Source organism: Myotis daubentonii, chromosome 3 (genome assembly GCF_963259705.1).
Source record: "Myotis daubentonii chromosome 3, mMyoDau2.1, whole genome shotgun sequence".
Taxonomy (NCBI): domain Eukaryota; kingdom Metazoa; phylum Chordata; class Mammalia; order Chiroptera; family Vespertilionidae; genus Myotis; species Myotis daubentonii.
Window position 1 is genome coordinate 112,259,882 of NC_081842.1, and position 23,586 is coordinate 112,283,467.

At 41.1% G+C, this 23,586-nt stretch overlaps 1 protein-coding gene across 1 annotated transcript in view; it reads left to right on the forward strand.

Annotated features, from left to right (window-relative positions):
- LOC132229683 (phospholipid scramblase 2-like) overlaps positions 1 to 23,586 on the forward strand; it is a 160,157-nt gene that overhangs the window by 40,009 nt on the left and 96,562 nt on the right. The window contains exons 2-3 of the mRNA XM_059686205.1: positions 17,305 to 17,559; positions 19,930 to 19,972. Coding sequence (XP_059542188.1) covers positions 17,305 to 17,559; positions 19,930 to 19,972 — 298 coding nt within the window. The remainder of the gene's footprint in view (positions 1 to 17,304; positions 17,560 to 19,929; positions 19,973 to 23,586) is intronic.

The window sequence follows — 23,586 nt, forward strand, 5'->3', positions numbered from 1 at the left end:
TTTTACTTATTCTTTTCCAGTTTGGATGCCTTTGATTTCTTCTTCTTGTCTGATCGCAATGGCTAGTACTTCCAGTAGTATGTTGAACAGGAGTGGTGAGAGGGGGCATCCCTGTCTTGTTCCTGTTCTCAGGGGAAATGGTTTTAGTTTTTGCCCATTGATTATGATGTTGGCTGTGGGTTTGTCATATATGGCTTTTATTATGTTGAGGTATGATCCTTCTATTCCTACCTTGTTGAGAGTTTTTATCAAGAAAGGGTGTTGAATTTTGTCGAAAGCTTTTTCTGCATCAATTGATATAACTATGTAGTTTTTATCTCTCAATTTGTTTATGTGATGAATCACGTTTAATGATATGCGGATATTGTGCCATCCTTGCATCCTTGGAAGACTCCAACTTGGTCATGGTGTATGATCTTTCTTATGTATTGCTGGATCTGATTTGCTAGAATTTTGTTGAGGATTTTGGCATCTATGTTCATGAGCGATATTGGCCTATAATTCTCTTTCATTGTGTTGTCTCTATCTGGTTTTGGTATTAGGGTGATGCTGGCTTCATAGAATGAGCTGGGAAGTGTTCCTTCTTCTTGATTTTTTTGGAATAGTCTGAGGAGGATAGGTTTTAGTTTCTCCTTGAATGTTTGGTAAAACTCCCCTGTGAAGCCATCTCGCCCCGGACTTTTGATTGCTGGGAGCTTTTTGATGACTACTTCAATTTCTTAATCATTATTGGCCTGTTGAGATTTTTAGAATCCTCTGGATTGAGTTTTGGAAGATTGTATTTTTCTAGGATAATTTCCATTTTCTTTAAGTTGTCTAGTTTGTTAGAGTAGAATTGTTCATAGTATTTTTTAACAATTCTTTGAATTTCTGAGGGGTCTGTTGTTATTTCGCCTCTTTCATTTCTGATTTTGTTTATTTGGGTCCTCTCTTTGCTTCTTTGTGAGCCTGGCTAGAGGCTCATCAATCTTGTTTATCCTTTCAAAGAACCAGCTCTTGCTTTCATTGATCTTTTTTATTGTTTTTTGGGTCTCTATGTCATTTATTTCTGCTCTGATCTTTATTATGTCCTTTCTTCTGCTCACTCTGGGCTTTTTTTTGTTGTTCTTTTTCTAATTCTTTGAGTTGGAGAGTTAAGATTTACTATCATTTTTTCTTGTTTTTTTGAGGTAGACCTGTAGTGCTATTACCTTCCCTCTCAGGACTGCTTTCATTGTGTCCCATAGATTTTGGGTTGTTGTACTGTTATTGTCATTAGTTTCCATGGTGTTTTTAATTTCTTCTTTGATTTCACTGGTAACCCAATCATTATTTAGTAACATTCTATTCAGCTTCCAAGTGTTTGAGTTTTTTGGATTGTTTTTATTGTGGTTTATTTCTAATATTATGTCCTTGTTATCTGAGAAGATGCTTGGTACGAGTTCAATCTTCTTGTATTTGGGGGGACTTTGCTTGTGATGCAAAATGTGGTCTATTTTTGAAGATGTCCCATGTGCACTTGAGAAGAACGTATATTCCATGGCTTTGGGTGAAATGTTCTGAAGATGTCAATTAAGTCCATCTGATCTAGTGAGTCATTTAGTATTGCTGTTTCTTTGCTGATTGTTTGTCTAGAGGATTTATCCAGTGATGTCAGTGGTGTGTTTATGTCCCCTACTATAATTGTGTTGTTGTTGATCTCTCCCTTGTTATATTCCAGGAGGTTTTTTTTTATGTATTTGGGTGCTCCTGCATTGGGTGAATATGTTTATCAGGGTTATATCTTCTTGTTGTATCAATCCCTTTAATATTATGAAGTGACCTTCCTTATCTGTTGTTATGGCCTTCACTTTGAGGTCTATTTTGTCTGATATAAGTATTGCTACCCCAGCTTTTTTTTTCATTTCCATTTGCCTGAAAGATATTTTTCCATCCCTTCACTTTCAGTCTGTGTGAGTCCATTTTTCTGAGGTGGGTTTCTTGTAGACAGCATATATATGGGTCATGTCATTTTATCCATTCAGCCGTTCAATGTCTTTTGATTGGAGCATTTAGTCCGTTTACATTTAAAGTTATTATTGAAAGGTACATGCTTGGATTCATTTCTATTTTCATGTCTGTGTTCTTTCTTACCTTTATGTTTCTTTTTACAGCATTCCTTTTAGCATTTCTTGCAGTGCTGGCTTGGTAGTGATAAACTCCCTTAGACTTTTTTTGTCTGCAAAGATCCTGATTTCCCCTCCAATTCTGATTGATAGTCTTGCTGGATAGAGTATTATTGGATTCATTCCTTTGCTTTGCAACACTTTGTATTCCTCCTTTCATTCCCTTCTAACTTGATGTGTTTCTGTTGAGAAATCATTTGATTATCTGATGGGGGATCCCTTGTAGGTAAGTCTCTGTTTCTCTCTTGCAGCCTTTAAGATTCTCTCTTTGTCTTGTACATTTGCCATCATTATTATGACATATCTTGGTGTGGGTCTTTTGGTGTTCATCTTGCCTGGGACTCTCTGTACTTGTGTAACTTTTCCTTCCCCATATCTTGGAAGTTTTCTGTCATTATTTCTTCAAATAGATTTTCTAATCCTTGCTGCTCTTCTTGTTCTTCTGGAAGCCCTATTATGCATATGTTACTCCATTTCATGTTGTCCCAAGCTGCCTTAGGCTCTCCTCCTGCTTATTAATTGTTTTCTCCAGTTGCTGTTCAGATTGAGCTTGTTTCTCTGCCTTATCTTCTAACTCACTAATTTGGTCCTCTGCTTCTTCCAGTCTGCTGTTGAAACTTCCCATGGTGTTTTTGATTGTAGCTATATCACTTTTCATTTCTTCCTGATTTTTGCATAGATTGTTGATTTTTTCATCCATCCGGTTTCTGCTGCTGCGAGTTTTTATCAAGAAAGGGTGTTGGATTTTGTCAAATGCTTTTTCTGCATGGGTTGATATGATTATGTGATTTTTGTCTCTCAATTTGTTTCTGTGATGTATCATATTTATTGATTTTTGGATATTTTACCATCCTTGCATTCCTGAAATAAATCCCACTTGGTCATGGTGTATGATCTTTCTAATGTATTGCTGATTCCTATTTGCTAGAATTTTGTTGAGGATTTTGGCATCTATGTTCATCAGGGATATTGGCCTGTAGTTCTCTTTTTTTGTGGTGTTTTTATCTGATTTTGGAATTAGGGTAATACTGGCTTTATAGAAAGAGCTTGGAAGTGTTCCTTCCTCTTGAATGTTTTGGAATAGTCTGAGTAGGATAGGTTTTAGTTCTTCTTTGAATGCTTGGTAGAACTCCCCTATAAAGCTGTCCAGACTGGGGCTTTGGTTTGCTGGAAGATTTTTGATCACTGTTTCAATTTCTTCAGGAGTCCAGCCTATCCAGGTTTTTTGATTCTTCTTGGTTGCATTTTCGGAGCCTGTATTTTTCTTATAATATGTCCATTTTTTGTCCTTTTAGTTGGAATAGAGTTGTTCGTAGTATTTTTTTTTCATAATTATTTGTATTTCTGTGGGGTAGGTTGTTATTTCACCTCTTTCATTTCTGATTTTGTTTTTTTGGGTCCTCTCTCTTTGCTTCTTGGTGAGTCTGGCTAGAGGTTCATCAATCTTGTTTATCCTTTCAAAGAACCAGCTCTTGGTTTTGTTGAGCTTTTGTATTGGTTTGTTGTTGTTGTTGGTTTTGGTCTCTATTTCATTTATCTCTGCTCTGATCTTTATTATTTTCTTCCTTTTGCTTACAGTGGGTTTTTCTTGTTGTTCTCTTTCTAACTCTGAGTTGTAGGGTTAGGTAATTTATTACCATTGTTACTCGTTTTTTCAGGCAGGCCTGTAGAGCTATGAACTTCCCTCTTAAGACTGCTTTCACTGTGTCCCATAGATTTTGGATTGTTGTAATTTCATTGTCGTTTGTTGCCATGATGCTTTTTATTTCTTCTTTTATTTCTCTGGTAACCCAGTCGTTGGTTAATGCTATTAAGCCTCCAGGTATCAGGCCTAAACCAGCAATTGGACATCCTTCTCACAATCCTGGACCGCTGGCTCCTAACTGCTCACCTGCTTGCCTGCCCGATCGCCCCTAACTGCCCCCCAGCCAGCCTCCACCTGCTGGCCTGATCACCCCTCACTTCCCTCTGCCAGCTTGCCAGCTTGGTTGCCCGTAACTGCCCCCCCCCCCCGCCAGCCTGATTGGCCCCCACTGGCCTGGTCTCCCCTTACTGTCCCCCCTCCAACCTGGTCACCCCCTGCTGCCCCCCACTGGCCTGGTCACCCCCAACTGCCCTCCCCCACCAGCCTGGTTGCCCTTCACTGATCCCCCCCTTCCAGCTTAGTCACCCCTCACTGCCCCCTCTGCCAGCCTGGTGGCCCCACACAGCCTGCTGTTCAGTTGTTTGCTCATCCCTCACTGCCCCCCCTTCTGGCCTAGTCACCCCACACAGCCTGTTATTCAGTCATTTGGTCACCCCTCATTACCCTGCCCCCTGCCAGCCTGGTCACCCCACACAGCCTGCTGTTCAGTTGTTTGGTCGCCCCTCACTGCCCCCCCCTTGCCAGCCTGGTTGCCCCACACAGCCTGCTGTTCAGTCGTTTGGTGATCCCTCACTAACACCCCTGCTGGCCTGGCCACCCTACGCAGCCTGTTCGGTCATCCGTTCAGTTGTTTCGGATGTGACAACCCCTGGCTCTTTATATATATAGATAGTCACAACACTGGTTCCTTCCTTCAAATGACTTTTCTACAATTCTAACCATTCCGTTAATCACAGTGGTGTTGAATCTCCTTACTATAAGGATGAATATCAAATTCTCTCCCATTAGGCAGTGAGGACGGTGGTTTATATCTGTGCTTCTCCTTTTAAATTCCAGTGCTCCACACTTCTAAAACTTCTTCAGATATAATTCAAATTATGGACTAACTCACTCTTCTGCTCAAAATCTTCTAATGCCTGTGAGTCACACTTGGAGTAGAATCCAAACTCCTTATTAAGGTGAACCTCTCCTTTCTTTACTGGCAGCCATTTCTAGTCTTTCTCTCCCTTATAATGGTCTTCTTTACCTCAAACATGCCAAGTTCATTCTAAAATTGGGGATTTTTGCATTTAGTTTTCCTTCTACCTAGAACATTTCTCACCAGATCATTGCACAAAGCTTTTCCCTTCTCATCTTTTAGTCTCAAATGAAATTTCACCTATTTAAAAGTGACTTGTTGATACCTTTCCCTCTCCCCATGCATTTTCTCCATCAGTTCAATCTGAAATATTTTCTAAAAGAATTTATTTTCTATCTCCCAGAAGTTGCCTGTAAGCTGGGTGAGGGCAGGTTGCCTTGTTGATAGCTGTATCCTCTGATTGTAGAACAGAGTCAGATTATAGATCACCTGTAAATATCTGTTCACTATAAGTAATGAATTATATAAGCTGTAGTATTGGATAGTGGCGTAAACACCTGTACTCATCGCTTTCCACAACCACATCAAAATTACAACTGTTTAGTAATACAGAACAACCATCATTCAGAACCACTTGAAAGATGGCTGAATGGAAGTCCTACAAATAGAAAAGTAAAGAAGAAAGCACACTAAGACTTGTAGGAGGGGTGAGGGCATGGAACAGACTGGTCTGGCACCTATGTGTTCCTCTTTTTTTTTATCTGGAGGGAGATCATCTCTGCAGAGACCACCCATGAGGAACAAGGGGTGAGCCCCACACCAGACCCCATCCCAGGGTTCTAGAGCTGAGAAGAAAAGTCCCCATAACTATGGGCTGTAAAACCCAGAGAGGATTGTGGCTAAGAGACAGGGAGGCTGCTGGAGACCCAGCTAGTCCTTTTAAAGGGCTTGTGTGTGGAAGCACTTGCCTCTATACTTCTGAGCTCCAGTACTGGGCAGTTTTGGAGAACCCAAACATATGGAGAAGAACTTGAATGTCTGGCATCAGGGAAGAAATCCAGGAGTAGCTTTCTCCCAGACAAGGGTACTCACAAGTGTCAATGTTCCTGTGTTGGGGCCTCCCCTGTCACAGGGCTGATTGGCAGCCATAGCTGAGTCTCAATCAGCCTGGAGCACACTGTTAGCTCCACTCTGGGGATTCCTTGAGACCCCACCCCATCCCATTTGCAGCTGTTTGCAGCAGCTTTTCCATGTGAATGGTTTTTCCTGGCTCAGGCTTCAGACTTTGCTAAAATCTCTCAAACAAGCTGCAGCTGGTGACAGCCTTCCCCAAGCCTATCAATAAAAGGACCAACACCTGACACTAGCACCAGCCTGCCTTGTTTCACAGCTAGGCCTCACCTCCTGCACAACAGCTCTCCCACTATAGTTGCAGCTGGTTTTCACAGCCAATTGGCCTGAAGGTCAATTTCTCCCAGAGCCACCAACAAGAATACTAGTAAACGCTCATCTACAAGACTTGCACACAGCCCACACAGGGACGCAACTAAAGTGCACAGCTCAGGTGACTGGGGAGGCTGAGCCACTGGGCCCTACAGGATACCTACTACACAAGGCCACTCTACATAGCAGCTCTACCTAATATAATATATAGGAACAAACATAGAGAAACAGACAAAATCCAGAGACAAAGAAAAAGGTTACAAGTGAAAGAAATGGAAGCAAGCAAACTACTGGTTACAGAGTTCAAAACCATGATTACAAGGTTACTCACGGATCTTCATGAGTATTTCAAGGGGCTTAGTGAGACTTTCAAGGATCTTAGTGAGAATTTCAATGATATGAAAAAGAACTAGTAAGAAACATACACTAACTGAAATAAAGAACAATTTACAGGGATTCAACAGTCGAGTAGAGGATTCCAAGAATCAAGTCAATGATTTGAAATATGAGGAATCAAAAAACACCCAATCAGAAGAGCAAAAAGAAAAAAGAATCCAAAAAATATGAATATAGTGTAAGGAGCCTCTGGGACAACTTAAGTGTACCAACATTCGCATATTGGGGTTCCAGAAGGAGAAGGGAAAGAGTAAGAAATTAAAAACCTATTTGAAGAAACAATGACATAAAACTTCCCCTACCTGGTGAAAGAAATAGACTTACAAATCCACGAAGCACAGAGAGTCCCAAACAAGAGGAACCCAAAGAGACCCATGCCAAGACACATCATAATTAAAATGCCAAGGGTCAAAGACAAAGAGAAAATCATAAAAGCAGCAAGAGAAAAGCAGGTAGTTAACTACCAGGGAGTGCCCATACTACAGTCAGCTGATTTCTCAACAGAAACTTTGCAGGCCAGAAGGGAGTGGCAAGAAATATTCAAAGTGATGAATAGTAAGGACCTACCCAGCAATGCTCTAATTTAAAATTGAGGGTCAGATAAAGAGCTTCACAAACAAGAAAAAGCTAAAGGAGTTCACCACCACCAAACCAGTGTTATATGAAAGGTTGAAGTGTATTATTGAAGAAAAGAGAACAAGAAGAAGGAAGAGGAAGGAAGGAAGGAAGGAACGAAGGAACGAAGGAACGAAGGAAGGAACGAAGGAACGAAGGAAGGAACGAAGGAAGGAGGAGGAGGAGGAGGAGGAATTAAAAATATGAACAATAAAATGGCAACAAATATATGCCTATCAGCAATCCAATCTAAAATCAAAATAAACAAACAAGAAATCTAATGAACAAAATAAACTGGTGAATAAAACAGAATTAGAGGCATGGAAACATGGAACAGACTGATGCATCTCAGATGGAAAGGGGGAGGAGTCCAGAAAGAGATTAACCAAAGATCTTACCTATGTACACAGACAGTAGTGAATACATGGGGTGGTGAACACATGGGGTGAGGTGGAAGCCAGGTGGAGGAGGGAAATGAGGTGAAAAAAGGGGACATCAGTAATACTCTCAACAATAAAGATTTTTTAAAAAACATACAACAGAAACAACAAAATAAAAAGTGCCTTGGTTGGGTGGTTCAGTTGGTAGGAGAGTACTACCATACATACACCAAAAGACTGTGGAGGCAATTGATCAATATTTCTCTCATATCAATATTTCTTTCTCTCTCTCTCTCTCTCTCTCTCTCTCTCTCTCTCTCTCTCTCTCTCTCTCTCTTTCCAATAAACATATCCTCAAGCATGGTAAAAAAGATACAACCTTATTTTTTTTTAAACAAAGGACATCAATATAAGGTTATGCATTTCTCATCAGTGTTCCATTCATTTTTTTAAAATTGTTTTATTGCTTAAAGTATTACAAAGAGTATTACATGTGTCTCCTTTTTTTCCCGCCCTTAACAATCCCCCAGCCTCCCCTACCCCCCAGTGTCTTATTTCCATTGGTTATGCTTATATGCATGCATACAAGTCCTTCAGTTGATCTCTTACCTGCCACCCCCTGCCCCTCAACCCTCCCCGGCTTTCCCACTGTAGTTTGACCGTATGTCCAAGGCAGCTCTACCTCTGTATCTATTTTTGTTCATAATTTTATAATGGTCTTTATTATCAATGAGTGAGTGAGATCATGTGGTGTTTTTCCTTCATTGACTGGCTCATTTCACTTAGCATAATGCTCTCCAGTTCCATCCATGCCGTTGCAAATGGTAAGAGTTCCTTCTTTTTTACAGCAGCATAGTATTCGATCATGTAGATGTACCACAGTTTTCTAATCCATTCATCTACTGATGGGCACTTAGGCTATTTCCAGATCTTAGCTATGGTGAATTGTACTGCTATGAATATATGGGTGCATATATCCTTTCTGATTGGTGTTTCTGGTTTCTTGGGATATATTCCTAGAAGTGAGATCACAGGGTCAAATGGGAGTTCCATTTTTAGTTTTTTGAGGAAACTCCATACTGTCTCCACAGTGGCTGCACCAGTCTGCATTCCCACCAGCAGTGCATGAGGGCTCTTTTTTCTCCATATCCCCACCAGTACTTGTCATTTGTTGATGATAGCCATTCTGACAGGTGTGAGATGATACCTCATTGGTGTTTTGATTTGCATCTCTCAGATGGTTAGTGACTTTGAGCATGTTTTCATATGTCTCTTGGCTTTCTGAATGTCCTCTTTTGAAAGGTGTCTATTTAGGTCCTTTGCCCATTTTTTGATTGGATTGTTTATCTTCCTTTTGTTAAGTTGTATGAGTTCTGTATAAATTTTGGAGATTAGGCCCTTATCAGATATAACATTGGCAAATATGTTCTCCCATTCAGTGGGCTTTCTTGTTGTTTTGCTGATGGTTTCTTTTGCTGTGCAGAAGCTTTTTTTTTTTTTTTTTTTTTGATGTAGTCCCATTTGTTTATTTTCTCTTTGATTTTCAATGCCCTAAGAGCTGTATGGGTGAAGAAATTCCTTCGGCATATGTCTGAGATTTTGTTGCCTTTGGATTCTTCTAGTATTTTTATGGTTTCCCATCGTACATTTAAGTCCTTTATCCATTTTGAGTTTATTTTTGTGTATGGTGTAAGTTGGTGGTCTAGTTTCATTTGTTTGCATGCATCTGTCCAATTTTCCCAGCACCATTTATTGAAGAGACTATCTTGACTCCATTGTATGTTCTTGCCTCCTTTGTCAAATATTAATTGAGCATATTGGTTCGGGTCAATTTCTGGGATCTCTATTCTATTCCATTGATATTTATGTCTGTTCTTGTGCCAATATCAGGCATTTTTGAGAACAGTGGCTTTGTAATACAGCTTGATATCTGGTATTGAGATCCCACCTGCTTTGTTCTTCTTTCTCAGCATTGCTACAGCTATTCGGGTCTTTTTTTTATTCCAGATGAATTTTTGGAGAGTTCGTTCTAGGACTGTGAAATATGCCGTAGGTATTTTAATGGGAAGTGGGTTGAATTTATAGATTGCTTTGGGTAGTATGGATATTTTAATGATGTTGATTCTACCAATCCAAGAACATGGTATGTTCTTCCATCTGTTTATGTCTTCCTCTATCTCTTTTTTCAACATCCTGTAGTTTTCTGAGTAGAGGTCTTTTACCTCCTTAGTTAAGTTTATTGCTAGGTAACTTAATTTCTTGGTAAGAAGGTAAATGGGATTGTTTTTTTTAGTCTCTCTTTCTGTAAGTTCACTATTGGTGTATAGAAATACCATAGATTTATTGGTGTTAATTTTGTATCCTGCTACATTGCCAAATTCATTTCTTAAGTCTAATAGTTTTTTGATGGAGTCTTTAGGGTTTTTTATGTATAATATCATGTCATCTGCAAATAAGGGAAGTTTTACTTCTTTTCCAATTTGGATGTCTTTTATTTCTTCTACTTGTCTAATTGCAATGGCTAATACTTCCTAAATTATATTGAACAGGAGTGGTGAGAGTGGCATCCCAGTCTTTTTCCTGTTCTTAGGAGAAATGGTGTTAGTTTTTGTCACTTGAGTATGATGTCGGCTGTGGGTTTGTCATATTTGGCTTTTATTATGTTGAGGTATGATCCTTCTATCCCCACCTTGCTGAGAGTTTTTATCAAAAATGGGTGTTGGATTTTGTCAAATGCTTTTTCTGCATCAATTGATATAACTATGTGGTTTTTTTCTTTCAATTTGTTTATGTGATGTATCACGTTTATTGATTTGCAGATATTGTACCATCCTTGCATTCCGGGGATAAATCCTACTTGTCATGGTGTATGATCTTTCTGATGTACTGCTGGATCAGATTTGCTAAGATTTTGTTGTGGATTTTGGCATCTATGTTCATGAGGGATATTGGCCTGTAATTCTCTTTCATTGTGTTGTGTTTACCTGGTTTTGGTATTAGGGTGATGCTGGCTTCATAGAATGAGCTAGGAAGTGTTCCTTCTTCTTGAATTTTTTGGAATAGTCTGAGGAGGATAGGTTTCAGTTTCTCTTTGAATTTTTGGTAAAACTCCCCTGTGAAGCCGTCTGGTCCTGGGCTTTTGTTTGCTGGAAGCTTTGTGATGACTACTTCAATTTGTTCCATAGTTATTGGCCTTTTGAGGTTTTTAGATTCTTCCTTATAGAGTTTTGGAATGTTTTATTTTTCTAGGAATATGTCCATTTCCTCCAGGATGTCTAATTTGTTGGAGTAAATTTGTCCATAGTATTGTTTAAAAATCATTTGTATTTCTGTGGGGTCTGTTGATATTTTGCCTCTATCGTTTCTGATTTTGTTTATTTGGGTCCTCTCTCTTTGCTTCTTGGTGAGCCTGGCTAGAGGTTCATCAATCTTGTTTATCCTTTCAAAGAACCAGCTCCTGGTTTCATTGATTTTATGTATTGTGTTTTTTTTGTCTTATGTCATTTATTTCTGCTCTAACCTTATTATCTCCTTCCTTCTGCTCACTCTGAGCTTTTCTTGTTGCTCTCTTTCTAAATTTTTGAGTTGTAGAGTTAGATGATTTACTATCATTTTTTCTTCTTTTTTTGAGATAGGCCTGTATAGCTATAATCTTCTCTCTCAGGATTGATTTCATTGTTTCCCATAGGTTTTGGATTGTTGTGTTTTCATTGTCATTAGTTTCCAGGATGTTTTTAATTTCTTCTTTGATCTCATTGGTAACCCAATCAATATTTAATAACATGCTATTCAGCTTCCAAATGTCTGAGTATTTTGGGTTGTTTTTATTGTAGTTTATTTCTAATATTTTGCCATCGTGGTCTGAAAAGATGCTTGGTATGATTTCAATCTTCTTGAATTTGGGGAGACTTTGCTTGTGACCGAATATGTGTTCTTCTTGTGAAAATGTCCCATGAGCACTTGAGAAGTATGTACTTTCGTGGCTTTGGGTTGAAGTGTTCTGAAGATGCAAATAAGTCCATGTGATCTAGTGAGTCATTTAGGATTGCTGTTTCTTTGCTGATTGTTTGTCTAGAGGTTTTATCCAGTGATGTCAGTGGTGTATTAAAGTCCTTTACTATGATTGTATTGTTGTCGATCTCTCCTTTGATATCTTCCAGGAGCTTTTTTTATGTATTTGGGTGCTCCTGCATTGGGTGCATATATGTTTATCAGGGTTATATTCTCTTGTTGTATTGATCCGCTTAGTATTATGAAGTGGACTTCCTTATCTCTTGTTATGGCCTTCACTTTGAGGTCTATTTTGTCAGATATAAGTATTGCTACCCCAGCTTTTTTTTCATTTCCATTTACCTGAAGGATATTTTTCCATCTCTTCACTTTCAGTATGTGTGAGTCCCTTATTCTGAGGTGGGTTTCTTGTAGACAGCAAATATATGGGTCATGTTTTTTGTCCTTTCAGCCACTCGATGTCTTTTGGTTGGAGCTTTTAGTCCGTTTACGTTTAAAGTTATTATTGAAAGGTACTTGTTTGTAGCCATTTCTTTTTTGTGTGTGGCTGTTTTCTTTCTGAGCTTTTTATTTCTTCTTTTTACACCAGTCCCTTTAGCATTTCTTGCATTGCTGACTTGGTAGTGATAAACTCCCTTAGCCTTTTTCTGTCTGTGCAACTTCTTATTTCCCCTTCAATTTTGAATGATAGCCTTGCTGGATAGAGTAATCTTGGAATCAGTCCTTTGCTTTGCATCACTTTGTACATTTCTGTCCATTCTTTTCTGGCCTGATGTGTTTCTGTTGAGAAATCATTTGATAATCTAATGGGAGATCCCTTGAATGTAACTTTTCGTCTCTCTCCTGCAGCCTATAAGATTCTCTCTTTGTCCTGAACATTTGCCATGGTAATTATGATGTCTCTTGGTGTGGGCCTTTTTGGGTTCACCTTGTTTGGGACTCTCTATGCTTGTGTGATTTTTTTCTTCCCCACTTCTGGGAAGTTTTCTGATATTATTTCTTCAGTTAGGTTTTCTAACCCTTGTTCCTCTTTCTGTTGTTCTGGCACCCCTATTATTAGTATGTTATTTCGTTTCATGTTATCGCATAGCTCCCTTAAGCTCTCGTCCTGTCTTTTAATTGTTTTTTTCTCCAATTGTTGTTCAGTTTGGGTGTGTTTTTTTCCCCCCTGTCTTCTAATTCGCTTATTCGGTCCTCCACTTCTCTTAGACTACTGTTGAAACTTTCAATGGTGTTTTTTATTGCAGCTATATCACTTTTCATTTCTTCTTGGTTCTTACATAATTTATTGATTTTTTCATTTGTTTCTTTTTGCTTCTTGCATAAGTTGTTGATTTTTTCCTCCATCCGATTTATGCACTCTAGGACCCTTAATCTGAATTCTTTTTCTATCATGTTGCATGCCTCTGTATCACTTAGCTGCTTTTCTGGCAAGGTCTCCTTTTCTTTCCTTTGGGGCTTCCTTTGTCTACCTGTGTTTGATCGTACCACCATATCTAGATGTTGAGTCATCCAGTGTCTGCTCCTTGGGTGGCAGTGGCTTCTTGCGCTGCGGTTGTTCTTCGGGCGGTTGTAGTAGCAGCTGCTCCTCAGTTGGTAGAAGCTCCTCTGGTGGGTGCTGTTCACAGTTGTGGTGGCTCCTTGGCTTGTGGGGGGAGGCTTCACACACAGCTGCTGTTCCTCAGACAGAGGGTGTGATGATCAGGAGGCTCCCATTCAGTTTTTATAAATTGCATATTCTAAGTTAAATTTTGCATAGCCCTGACTTTTAAAATATTTTGGAGCTCAGTACTTTAAAATTATATTCTATTTCTATGAAATTATTATTCTATGCACTATACATATAAGCTTATGAAGTTTCATTGTCATCAAAATTCGCATGGAATAGAGAATATACACTGTGCCTATTATGTAATTAAGACAGTTTTGCTCTTTATAAATGTTTTGCCTACCTTGGTTCTCAAATTGTATTTCAAGAGAGCTGAGGGTACTAAATTGTGAAATTTAAATTTATCTTAATACTAGAGGCCCAGTGCATGAAATTCATACACTGGGGGGTGTCCCTCAGCCCAGCCTGCACCCTCTCCAATCTGGGATCCCTCTCACAATCTGGGACTGCTGGCTCCTAACTGCTCACCTGCCTGCCTGCCTACCTGATTGCCCCTAACCACTTCTGCCTGCCAGCCTGATCACCCCCTAACCACTCCCCTGCCAGCCTGATCAATGCCTAACTGCTCCCCTGCTGGCCCGATCGCCCCCAATTCCCCTCCCCTGCAAGCCTGGTCCCCCCAACTGCCCTCCCTCCCCTGCAGACATGATCACCAACAACTGCCCTCCCCTTCTAGCCATCATGTGGCCACATGGGGGTGGCCATCTTGTGCGAGGGCATGATGGTCAATTTGCCTATTACTTCTTTGTTATATAGGATCATAGTGGATTTTTTTTTTTCATTTAGAGGGTCTCAAAAACTTCTTGCAAATGTTAACTCACACAAGTATCTGGATAGTACTAAATGGAATGGCAGGCCTTTACCTCTGTACCTGGGTTTTTAAATAGTGGCATTATATTTTTGGATGGAAAATTCTTTTCCTCAGGATTGTTTTAGGCATTTTAGGATATTTATCAGCATTCCTGGTCAATATCACTATCCCCTCCCATTGTGACAACCAAAAACATGTTCAGATTTTGCCAAATATCCCTTGAGGGGACACAACTGGCCCCAATTCTATACATCAAAGAGCTACTATTTGTTAGAGTTCTAAAATATCATTTTTTTGCAGCCTGTTTTGGTTCTGGAAACACTGACTCACAATTTCTATGATTGGCCTTCTTCCCAATGCCATCTCTTTTCCATGAAGAAATTCCAGAATCTTTATGTAGGCGACTCTAGATCATTGTTGACTTTATTTATTTTCCTCAGGTTTCTAACATTTATATCTAAATTTTTAACAATAATGGTAAGGCTGCAAGTTGACTTGATTCACATTCCACCACCCTCATAATAGAAGTATATATGAAACCAGAGATATTTAATAGAAAACTTGCTGAAAGACAAAAACACAAACCTTAAGCTTTGTTGAAACAGTATTCTTTCTTTTTCCCAGTGAGCTTTTGGTGTTTCAATTATTTATTTTTCTTTTACCTTTATTGTTGAAAGTATTACATATGTCCCCTTTCTTGTTTTTTTTTTTCCCCCATTAACTACCTCCACCTTGCACCTGCCCCTCCAAGGCCTTCACCATGCTATTTTCTTTTCTTTTTTTTAAATCTGTTTTAAATTTTATTTTATGTAGCTCACAAAATGCTTTTGTGTTCTGGTTGATAAGTGGCTTGATAGATTTTGTGGTATTGAAAGAAGTATATTTAATTCCAGATTTATACTTCAGCCTCCTCAGTAGTTAGCATGTCTTTTATCTTCCACCATGAGATTTGATGGTAATGCTTAATGATATGTGTTGCAGAGGAACTCATATAGTTTCAGGCCTATGTTCAGTTTAACCTCTAGGGAGCCAGATAATTCCTCAAAGACATTATAATGTTCCATGTTCATAATGTAAATGATTTGGGGAATTCAAAGAAAGCAGCATAACATATAATTGCCTTATTAATCCTGTAAAGTCTCTTATTCTAATGAAAATAGCACAATGCCTCACAAACAGCTAGTGTGCATGCTTTTAAAAGCACTCTGCTGCACCATTAGGATGAAAATATACATTGACATTTTCTTATTAATTCTGAAGTTCTGTGTTTTCTTTCTTTAGGCAATCTATTCCACTTTCTGAAGCTATTTCAAATTTAGCTTGGCAGTCAAAAGTAGCTTAAAAGTGATCTGTACTTTTATTTTTGGAAATAATTTTCATCTTTAAATGCCCTCCTGGAACATTTCATTGTATCTCTCCAAGTAGTATTGGTTTCTCTCTCTACTAACTAGCAAGTCAAAATAATGTAACAATGTGACTTAATTGATTTACAAAAGAAGTTGTAATGTTTAAAAAATAATAAGTGCCAAAATAATATTAAGGGCAATTGATTTACAAAAGAAGTGGTAATGTTTAAAAAATAATAAGTGGCAAAATAATATTAAGGGCTTGTGTATTAGAGGACTAAAAGTATAGATATTTTTGAGAGCAAAATATATAATTTAAAATATATCACATTCTCAAGGAAATTATTGAAATGTTATTTTCATCTATAGCTCCTAATTAAGGAATGTGTTGGTGAACATTATAGAAGCAATTGACAGAAACTCATGATGAGCGTAATTCAGTGGAGGAGATAGATGACTTTATCTCACACAACATTTTTCAAGGATCCCTAGCTATTGAGATATTAGCATGTTATACATATTCCCACATAAATGCTTTGTGATCACATCACTTTGGGAAGTGCTGGGTGATAGACTATAAAATATTTCTGTAACATAAACCTTAGTTTTACACAGAATTTCATGTGACTAATTTTGAATGTTTCATCCAAATGAATCAAGTCTTACATCATTTTAAGAATTTGGGGCATGGAGCTATGTTGCTCACACCAGGTGAAGACAGCAATTGAAGACAACAATTGACTTCAGCAGGCATCAGATGCCCCTAAAGTGAATTCTGCTCTGTGGGGTCAGCCCCTGCACAACAACAGTTTCTCTGCTGCAGTCACAGCAATTCCTGATAGCCAATCAATCAGGCTGAGAGTAAGTCCTTCTGACTGACGTTCCAACAGCAATAAAGGCTCAACTACAACAGAGGGCACACACACTGGACTCAAGTGAGCATGGAGATTGTGCCCCTGAGCCCCACAGGACACCTACTACATAAGAACACTAGCAAGGCTGGGAGAGGTATCAGATCTACCTAATACACAGAAACAAACACAGGGAGGAAGCCAAAATGAGAAGACCAAAAATATGTCCCAATTGGAAAAAAAAAAGAACAAAACTCAAGAAAAAGAACTAAACAAAATGGAGACCAGCAATCTACCAAATGCAAAGTTCAAAACACTGGTTACAAGGATGTTCAATGAACTTACAGAAAGAGTAGATGACCTCAGTGAGAAGTTTAAGAAAAAGATAGAAAACATAAAAAATGGATCCACCATGCTATTTTCTATGTTCATGGGCTATGCATGTATGCATATAAGTTCCATGGTTAATCTCTCCCTACCCACACACACACTCACTTTCCCTCTGAAAATTTTCAGTTTGTTCCATGCTTTTATGTCTCTGGATCTATTTTGTTCATCAGTTTATGTTGTTCATCAGATTCCACATATGAGTGAGATCATATGATACTTATCTTTCTCTGACTGGCTTATTTTGCTTAGCATAATACTTTCCAGGTCCCTCCATACTGTTGCAAATAGTAAGAGTTCCTTCTTTTTTTTTATAGCTGCATAGTGCTCCATTGTGTAAATGTACCACAGCCTTTTTATACAATTGTCTCCTGATGGGCACTTGAGCTGTTTCCAAATCTTAGCTATTGTAAATTGTGCTGCTATGAACATAGGGTTGCATATATACTTCTTAATTTGAAATTTCAGTTTGTAGATAACTGGGGAAATTCTAAATGTATTGATTAATGTTTCTGTTTTTCTGTCCAGATACAAACTATTTTACTTGTTCATATTTCAGGACCTCCAGTATATAGTGGCCAACCTGGCCTCCAGAATGCCTATCCTCACCCCGAGGCTGACTACTCAGTTCCACTCCCTGGCTATTCAGGTGCTGGTCCAGTGGGCTTTCCTGTCCAACACCAGCCTGTGTATAATCAGCCAGGTGGACCAGAAGGGGTACCATGGATGCCAGCATCACCATCTCCATCAGACTGTCCACCAGGGTTGGAATATTTAAGTCAGGTAATTACAAATACCTCAAATAAAACTGTGCTTCCAGTTTACTTATTGACAAATGGCTAATTCACAACATTTTTTTTATTAACAAATTACTCTAATTCTTCTAGGTCAGGTTTCCTTTTAAAGCAAATGTATTTTCTATGATCATGAATATAATCTGTGATACCAGTAAATAGCAAACATTTATTAAGCACCATTTTCCAGGCTTTGTTTCTAATACAAGTATTAACTACTTTTATCCTTTTAGAAATGCTATGATATTTAGGTGCTATAATTATTAACATTTTATGAAAGAAGAAACTGAGGTCCAGAGAAGTTACATGAAATGTTCAGCATCAAAATGCCAAGGAAGTAAGAATGGCTTTTTACTTCTTGAACTTTGGTTCTGTATCCTGGTTCCCTAATCCCAATACTTAATAATTTCCTAGGCATAGGAAATAATAAACAACAAAGTTTAGTGCTGAGTTTCAATAAGTGGTACCAAGAAAAGAGTTTGAATATTTTATATAATATGACTCACTTTTTATTTTAATTAATAAAATTACATTTTTATGATGCTTTTCTTCTTCAGAAAACCCAGTTTTATAGAAACTATTGTCAACCAATAGTTGTTAGTGCCAGTTCAATGCCTATAGGAATTCCCTATTTAAGGTACAGTGAAGAAGGAAACTTTGATCAGTGCCAACAACTCAATTGAGATTCAGCATGGCTGTGGAACAGCTCGAATTTGTTGCAATTAATTATGAAATAGCATGGCTGTGGAACATCCCAGTGTGAGGCAGCTCTTAAGTGAGGCACCCCAAGGGTGAGGCCTCTCTCCAACTAGACAGCTGTGCTCTTCCCCAATCTACTCTGGTCCAAAGTGCTCCAGCTGTTCCTCTCTGTTCCACACTACTCCTGGCTGCTCCATTCTGGTCTGGTGAAACATCTTTGGTATTGCAGCTCCAGCCAGGGAAACTCAATTTTCAGTGTATGGTGGAAAGGGAAATTATGCTCCCTGAGTCAGAGGGGAGCTGACTTACATAGAAATAAATTCCCTATCCCTCATTGCTGATTGGTCTGTCCTCATGCAAATGAGGACTTTAAATCCTCACAGTTTGATTGATCCTAAAAGCTGTCCTATCCTAATTCATCAGAATGAAACTGCTCTGATTGATCAGTAAAGATATTGATAAGAACAAAGCTGCACAGCTCTGAATGGACAGGGAAAGTCTCAGTCCTATTGGTTGACATACAATTCCAGGAACTCCTTTAAACAGGCTGGCCCAGATGACAGGAACACAGTGCAGGCAGGCAGTTCAGTGCAGGAGGCATGCAGCTTAGTGCAGGCTTCTCCCTGAAGTGTGGCTTGCATAAGAGGCCTCTGTTTAGAAATGGCTACTAGGATCTTTTTAAAAATTTGAGCCCAGTTAGTCATCAGGATCCCTTCTTGATAGGTATCTTCTTCCTGAGGGTTAATACTGCCAATAAAAAAATAAAATCCTGGACTTTATGTACTACAAAATAGTTTATCAGCAATATGAGACTTTATATTTGTTTGGTATTAGGAATCTCATAGATAAAGTAGAAACAGAAGTTCTAATGTATCAATTTATAAATAAATAAATATTCGTATAATAGCCAATCACTACTCTCTTTACTAATTTAATTTCTCATAATGCACTTAAGCAGCATATAAGAATTTTAGTAGTTCACATATTCAAGAAATAACTAAGTAGATTTTTTTAAAATCAGGGACTCAGAGGAAATTGTTCTGTATGTAGCTATAGATTCAGAGTGTCCATCACCATCTTGAACTAAACCATTATAAGTAATTTAAATATAATAGGTGGTAATTGTATATTTTAATCAAATCCATTACTTTGCTAGTACAATTTATGTTCTAAATCTACAAATAGAAAGGAACTTTGTAGAGAGATAAAGATGGATTCACTGGTGAAAAAAACAGATCCAGAGACATAGAAGCATGGAACAGACTGATACATCTCAGAAGGAAGTTATTTCTTACTACAAATAATGATATCAAGTATACATAGAAAATAATTTTGAAATTTATAGAAAAAAGTTTTTTAAATGGATGAAAAGGTCTCACTAATTTCTAAACATCTTTTAGAATGAATAGTGTTTTCTCATTTTTATAGGTATTTCTGTCAAAGTAATTTGCTCAGCTTAATAGTGAACATACTCAACATTCTTTATAAATTATAAACTATTTAACCTTAGTTTTACACTTTAAATTAATACAATTATTAAATATTGATATTGACAAATATTGTTATTTACATACATTTTAAAATATAAAAATGATTCTTAATTTGGTTAACTTAAAAAATCATGATGTATACTAACAGCTTAATTTTTTTATGATAATAGGTAGATGAGATACTGATCCATCAGCAAATTGATCTTCTGGAAGGTATGCATTTATTCTATTATCATCCTATCTAATAATAGACAAACATGGTAATTAACCATACCTCTGCTACGCTTCCCATTGGCTAATCAGCAGGATATGCAAATTAACTGCCAACAAAGATGGCCGCCAGCAGCCATGCAGCTGAAGCGAACATGAGGTTTGGTTGCCCTGGCGATGGAGGAAGCCAAGGTTCCCAGCCTGGCCTGCCGCAGCCAAGCTCTGAGCTCTGGATGCCATAATGTTGCAATTATAGAACCTAAGCAACCCCCCAGATACCTGCTTTCAGCCAGCCAGGGCCTCAGAGCTTAGAGCGCCAGTGATGGCAACAGAGTTTCAATTATAGAAGCTAAACAAACCCAGATACCTGTTTTCAGGCGGCAACGGCCTCAGAGCTTGAGCCGGCTCTCAGCTCCAGTGACAGCTATAGAAGGTAAATAAATCCCAGAATTTGAAAAAAAAAAAAAAGAAAAAAGAAAAAAAAAGAGGCTGGGAGCTTCAATTGCCTGCCAGCCTGAAAATGGCCCTCAGCACCTCACCCAGACTGGCCAGGCACCCCAGTGGGGACCCCCACCCTGAAGGGGGTGTGACCAGCTGCAAACAGCCATCAGCCCCTCACCCAGGCTGGCCAGGCACCCAAGCAGGACCCCCACCCTGATCCAGGACACCCTTCAGAGCAAACCAGCTGGCCCCCTCCCATGCACCAGGCCTCTATCCTATATAGTAAAAGGGTAATATGCAAACTGACCCTAACAGCAGAAAGACTGGGAATGACTGGTCACTATGACACACACTGACCACCAGGGGGCAGATGCTCAATGCAGGAGCTGCCCTCTGGTGGTCAGTGCGCTCCCACAGGGGGAGCTCTGCTCAACCACAAGCCAGGCTGATGGCTGCCAGTACAGCAGTGGTGGTGGAAGCCTTTCCTGCCTCCTCAGCAGCATTAAGGATGTCTGACTGCAGCTTAGGTTTGCTCCCCACTGGCAAGTGGACATCCCCTGAGGGCTGCCGGGCTGCCAGAGGGATGTCTGATTGCCATCTTAGGACCAATCCCCCAGGGAGCAGGCCTAAGCTAGCAAGTGGTCACCCCCGAGGGGTCCCAGACTATGAGAGGGCACAGGCCAGACTGAGGAACCCCCTATCCCCGAGTGCACAAATTTTTGTGCACTGGGCCTCTAGTCTAAATATATAAAAGCCTAATATGCAAACTGTCCCCTTGGGAGTTCAACTGGGAGACCGGGAGTTCAATCGCTCATCATGACATGCACTGACCACCAGGGGGTGGCATAGAATGAAGGATGGTCCCCCTGGCAGCGGGAAGGCCCCAATCTGCCTACTGATGGGCACTTGAGCCAGGCCTAGGGACCCTACTCATGCATGAATTTCGTGCACTGGGTTTCTAGTTTATCTATACTAGTAAAAGGGTAATATGCTAATTAGGGTGGATATCTTCTGGATGTACATCTGGACATCCATCCAGGACAAAGCCATAGCTGCTGCAAGGGCCTAGGGCCAGCGCCATGTGGGAGAGGCAGGCTGGTCCAGCACTCGTGCGGGAAGGGCGGGCCAGTTCGGTGCTAGTGCGGGAGGGGCGGGGCAGGCCAGGGTGGGCCCCTTTTGCAGAGATGGTGAGAAGGCATTGACTCACCCCCTTTCACAAAGGTGGTGCAGGACAGGCCACAGCGCGGCCTGGTCCCAGTGCTACCCTTATCTATACTAATAAAAGGGTAATATGCTAATTAGGGCAGACATCTTCTGGATGTCCATCTGGACATCCATCCAGGACAAAGCCACAGAGGCAGCAATGTGGGCCTGGTCCAGGTGCCAAGCCTCCACAGAGGCTAGACGGGGTGCAACCTGCTGTACCTCAACCTCCCACAGCTCCTAGTCCACTTGGCCTGGCTCCAGATCACCCCTCACCCACCAGTGGGTGGGGGGCAGGGCCAGCGCTAAGAAGCGAGGGGTGAGGCCTGGCAGCTGCAGCGGTTGGCAGTGGCAGCAGCAGCAGGGTGATGGGGGCAGCGCCTTCCCCTGATCATCTGATCACCTCCTGCAGAAGAGGAGATCCCCTGAGGGCTCCTGGATTGTGATTGATGGCAGACCAGGTTGAAGGACCCCCTCTTTGCCCCCCGTACATTAATTTCGTGCACCAAACCTCTAGTCAACACTAATAAAAGAGAAAAATGGTAATTGGCGTACGAGCTACCCTTTTCATTGGCTAATCAGGGCTATATGCAAATTAACTGCCAACTAAGATTGGCAGTTAACTGCCAACTAAGATTGGCAGTTAACTGCCAACAAGATGGCGGTTAATTTGCATATGTAGGCACAATGCAGGGAGGCAAAAGGGAAAGCAGGAAGAAGCCCCCTGCCACTGACAGTGATCGGAAACCCAGGGGGGAGCTAAGAGCTGGGGGGCAGGGCAAAGGCGGCCCTGGGGCCGCCTTTGCCCTGCCCCCCAGCCATGATCGGAGAATCAGGGGCCTTTGCCGCCCTGGCCAGTGATAGCAGGAAGTAGGGGTGGAGCCAGCGATGGCAGCTGGACATGGTCGAAGCTGGCAGTCCCGGGAGCTAGGGGTCCCTTGCCTGGGCCTAAAGCGAAGTCCACGATCACGGGGCCGCTGCAGCTGCGGGTCCCCGCTGCCCGGGCCGGACGCCTAGGCCAGAGGTGTTGGGCCTGGGCAGGGGCGGAGCCTGCAACCGCGGGGAGCTGGGGGTCCCCTGCCCAGGCCTGACGCCTCTGCCAGGGGCCTCAGGCCTGGTCAAGGGGCCGATCCGGTGATTGGTGATCAGAGGATGATGAGGGTCAACTCCTCTGGCTGAGGCATCAGGCCTGGGTGGGGGTCTGAGCCGGGGATTGGGGGGATATGATGGTCCCCTTGCCCAGGCCTGAAGCCTGGGTCAGAGGCGTCAGACTTGGGCGGGGGGTGGAGCAAGCGATCAGAGGGAGATGGGGGTCCCCTGCCCAGGCATGAATCCTGGGCCAGAGGCCTCAGGCCTGGGCGGGGGCCAGAGCCAGTGATTGGGGGGAGATGGGGGTCCCCTGTCCAAGCCTGACACCTCTGGCGGAGGTGTCAGGCCTGGGCAAGGGGCCGATCAGGCGATCGGAGGGTGATGGGGGTTTACGCCTCTGGCCGAGGCATCAGGCCTGGGCAAGGGGCAGACCCAGCAATCGGAGGGGTCTGGGCTCTGTCAGAGGCGTCAGGCCTGGGCAAGGGGCCGATCCTGCGATTGGAGGGTGATGGGGGTCAACACCTGAGAGCTCCCAGTATGTGAGAGGGGCAGGCTGGGCTGAGGGACACTCCCCCCCCCCCACACACACACCCAGTGCACGAATTTCGTGCACCTGGCCCCTAGTATATATATAAAAGGCTAAGCGTCTGTCCTTCCCTCCAATCAGTAGCTATGACATGCACTGACCACCAGGGGGCAGACGCTCAATGCAGAAGCTGCCATGATGTGCACTGGCCATTTAAAAATAAATGGCACCATGGACCTGGTGCTGACAAACCAACACTCGGTTTCCCCCAAGTAGGACACAGGACCTAGCACCACCCCAGAGCGACACCCCACCAAATCACAGCCAAAGCTGTCAAGACCCCAAGGCACAAAATGCA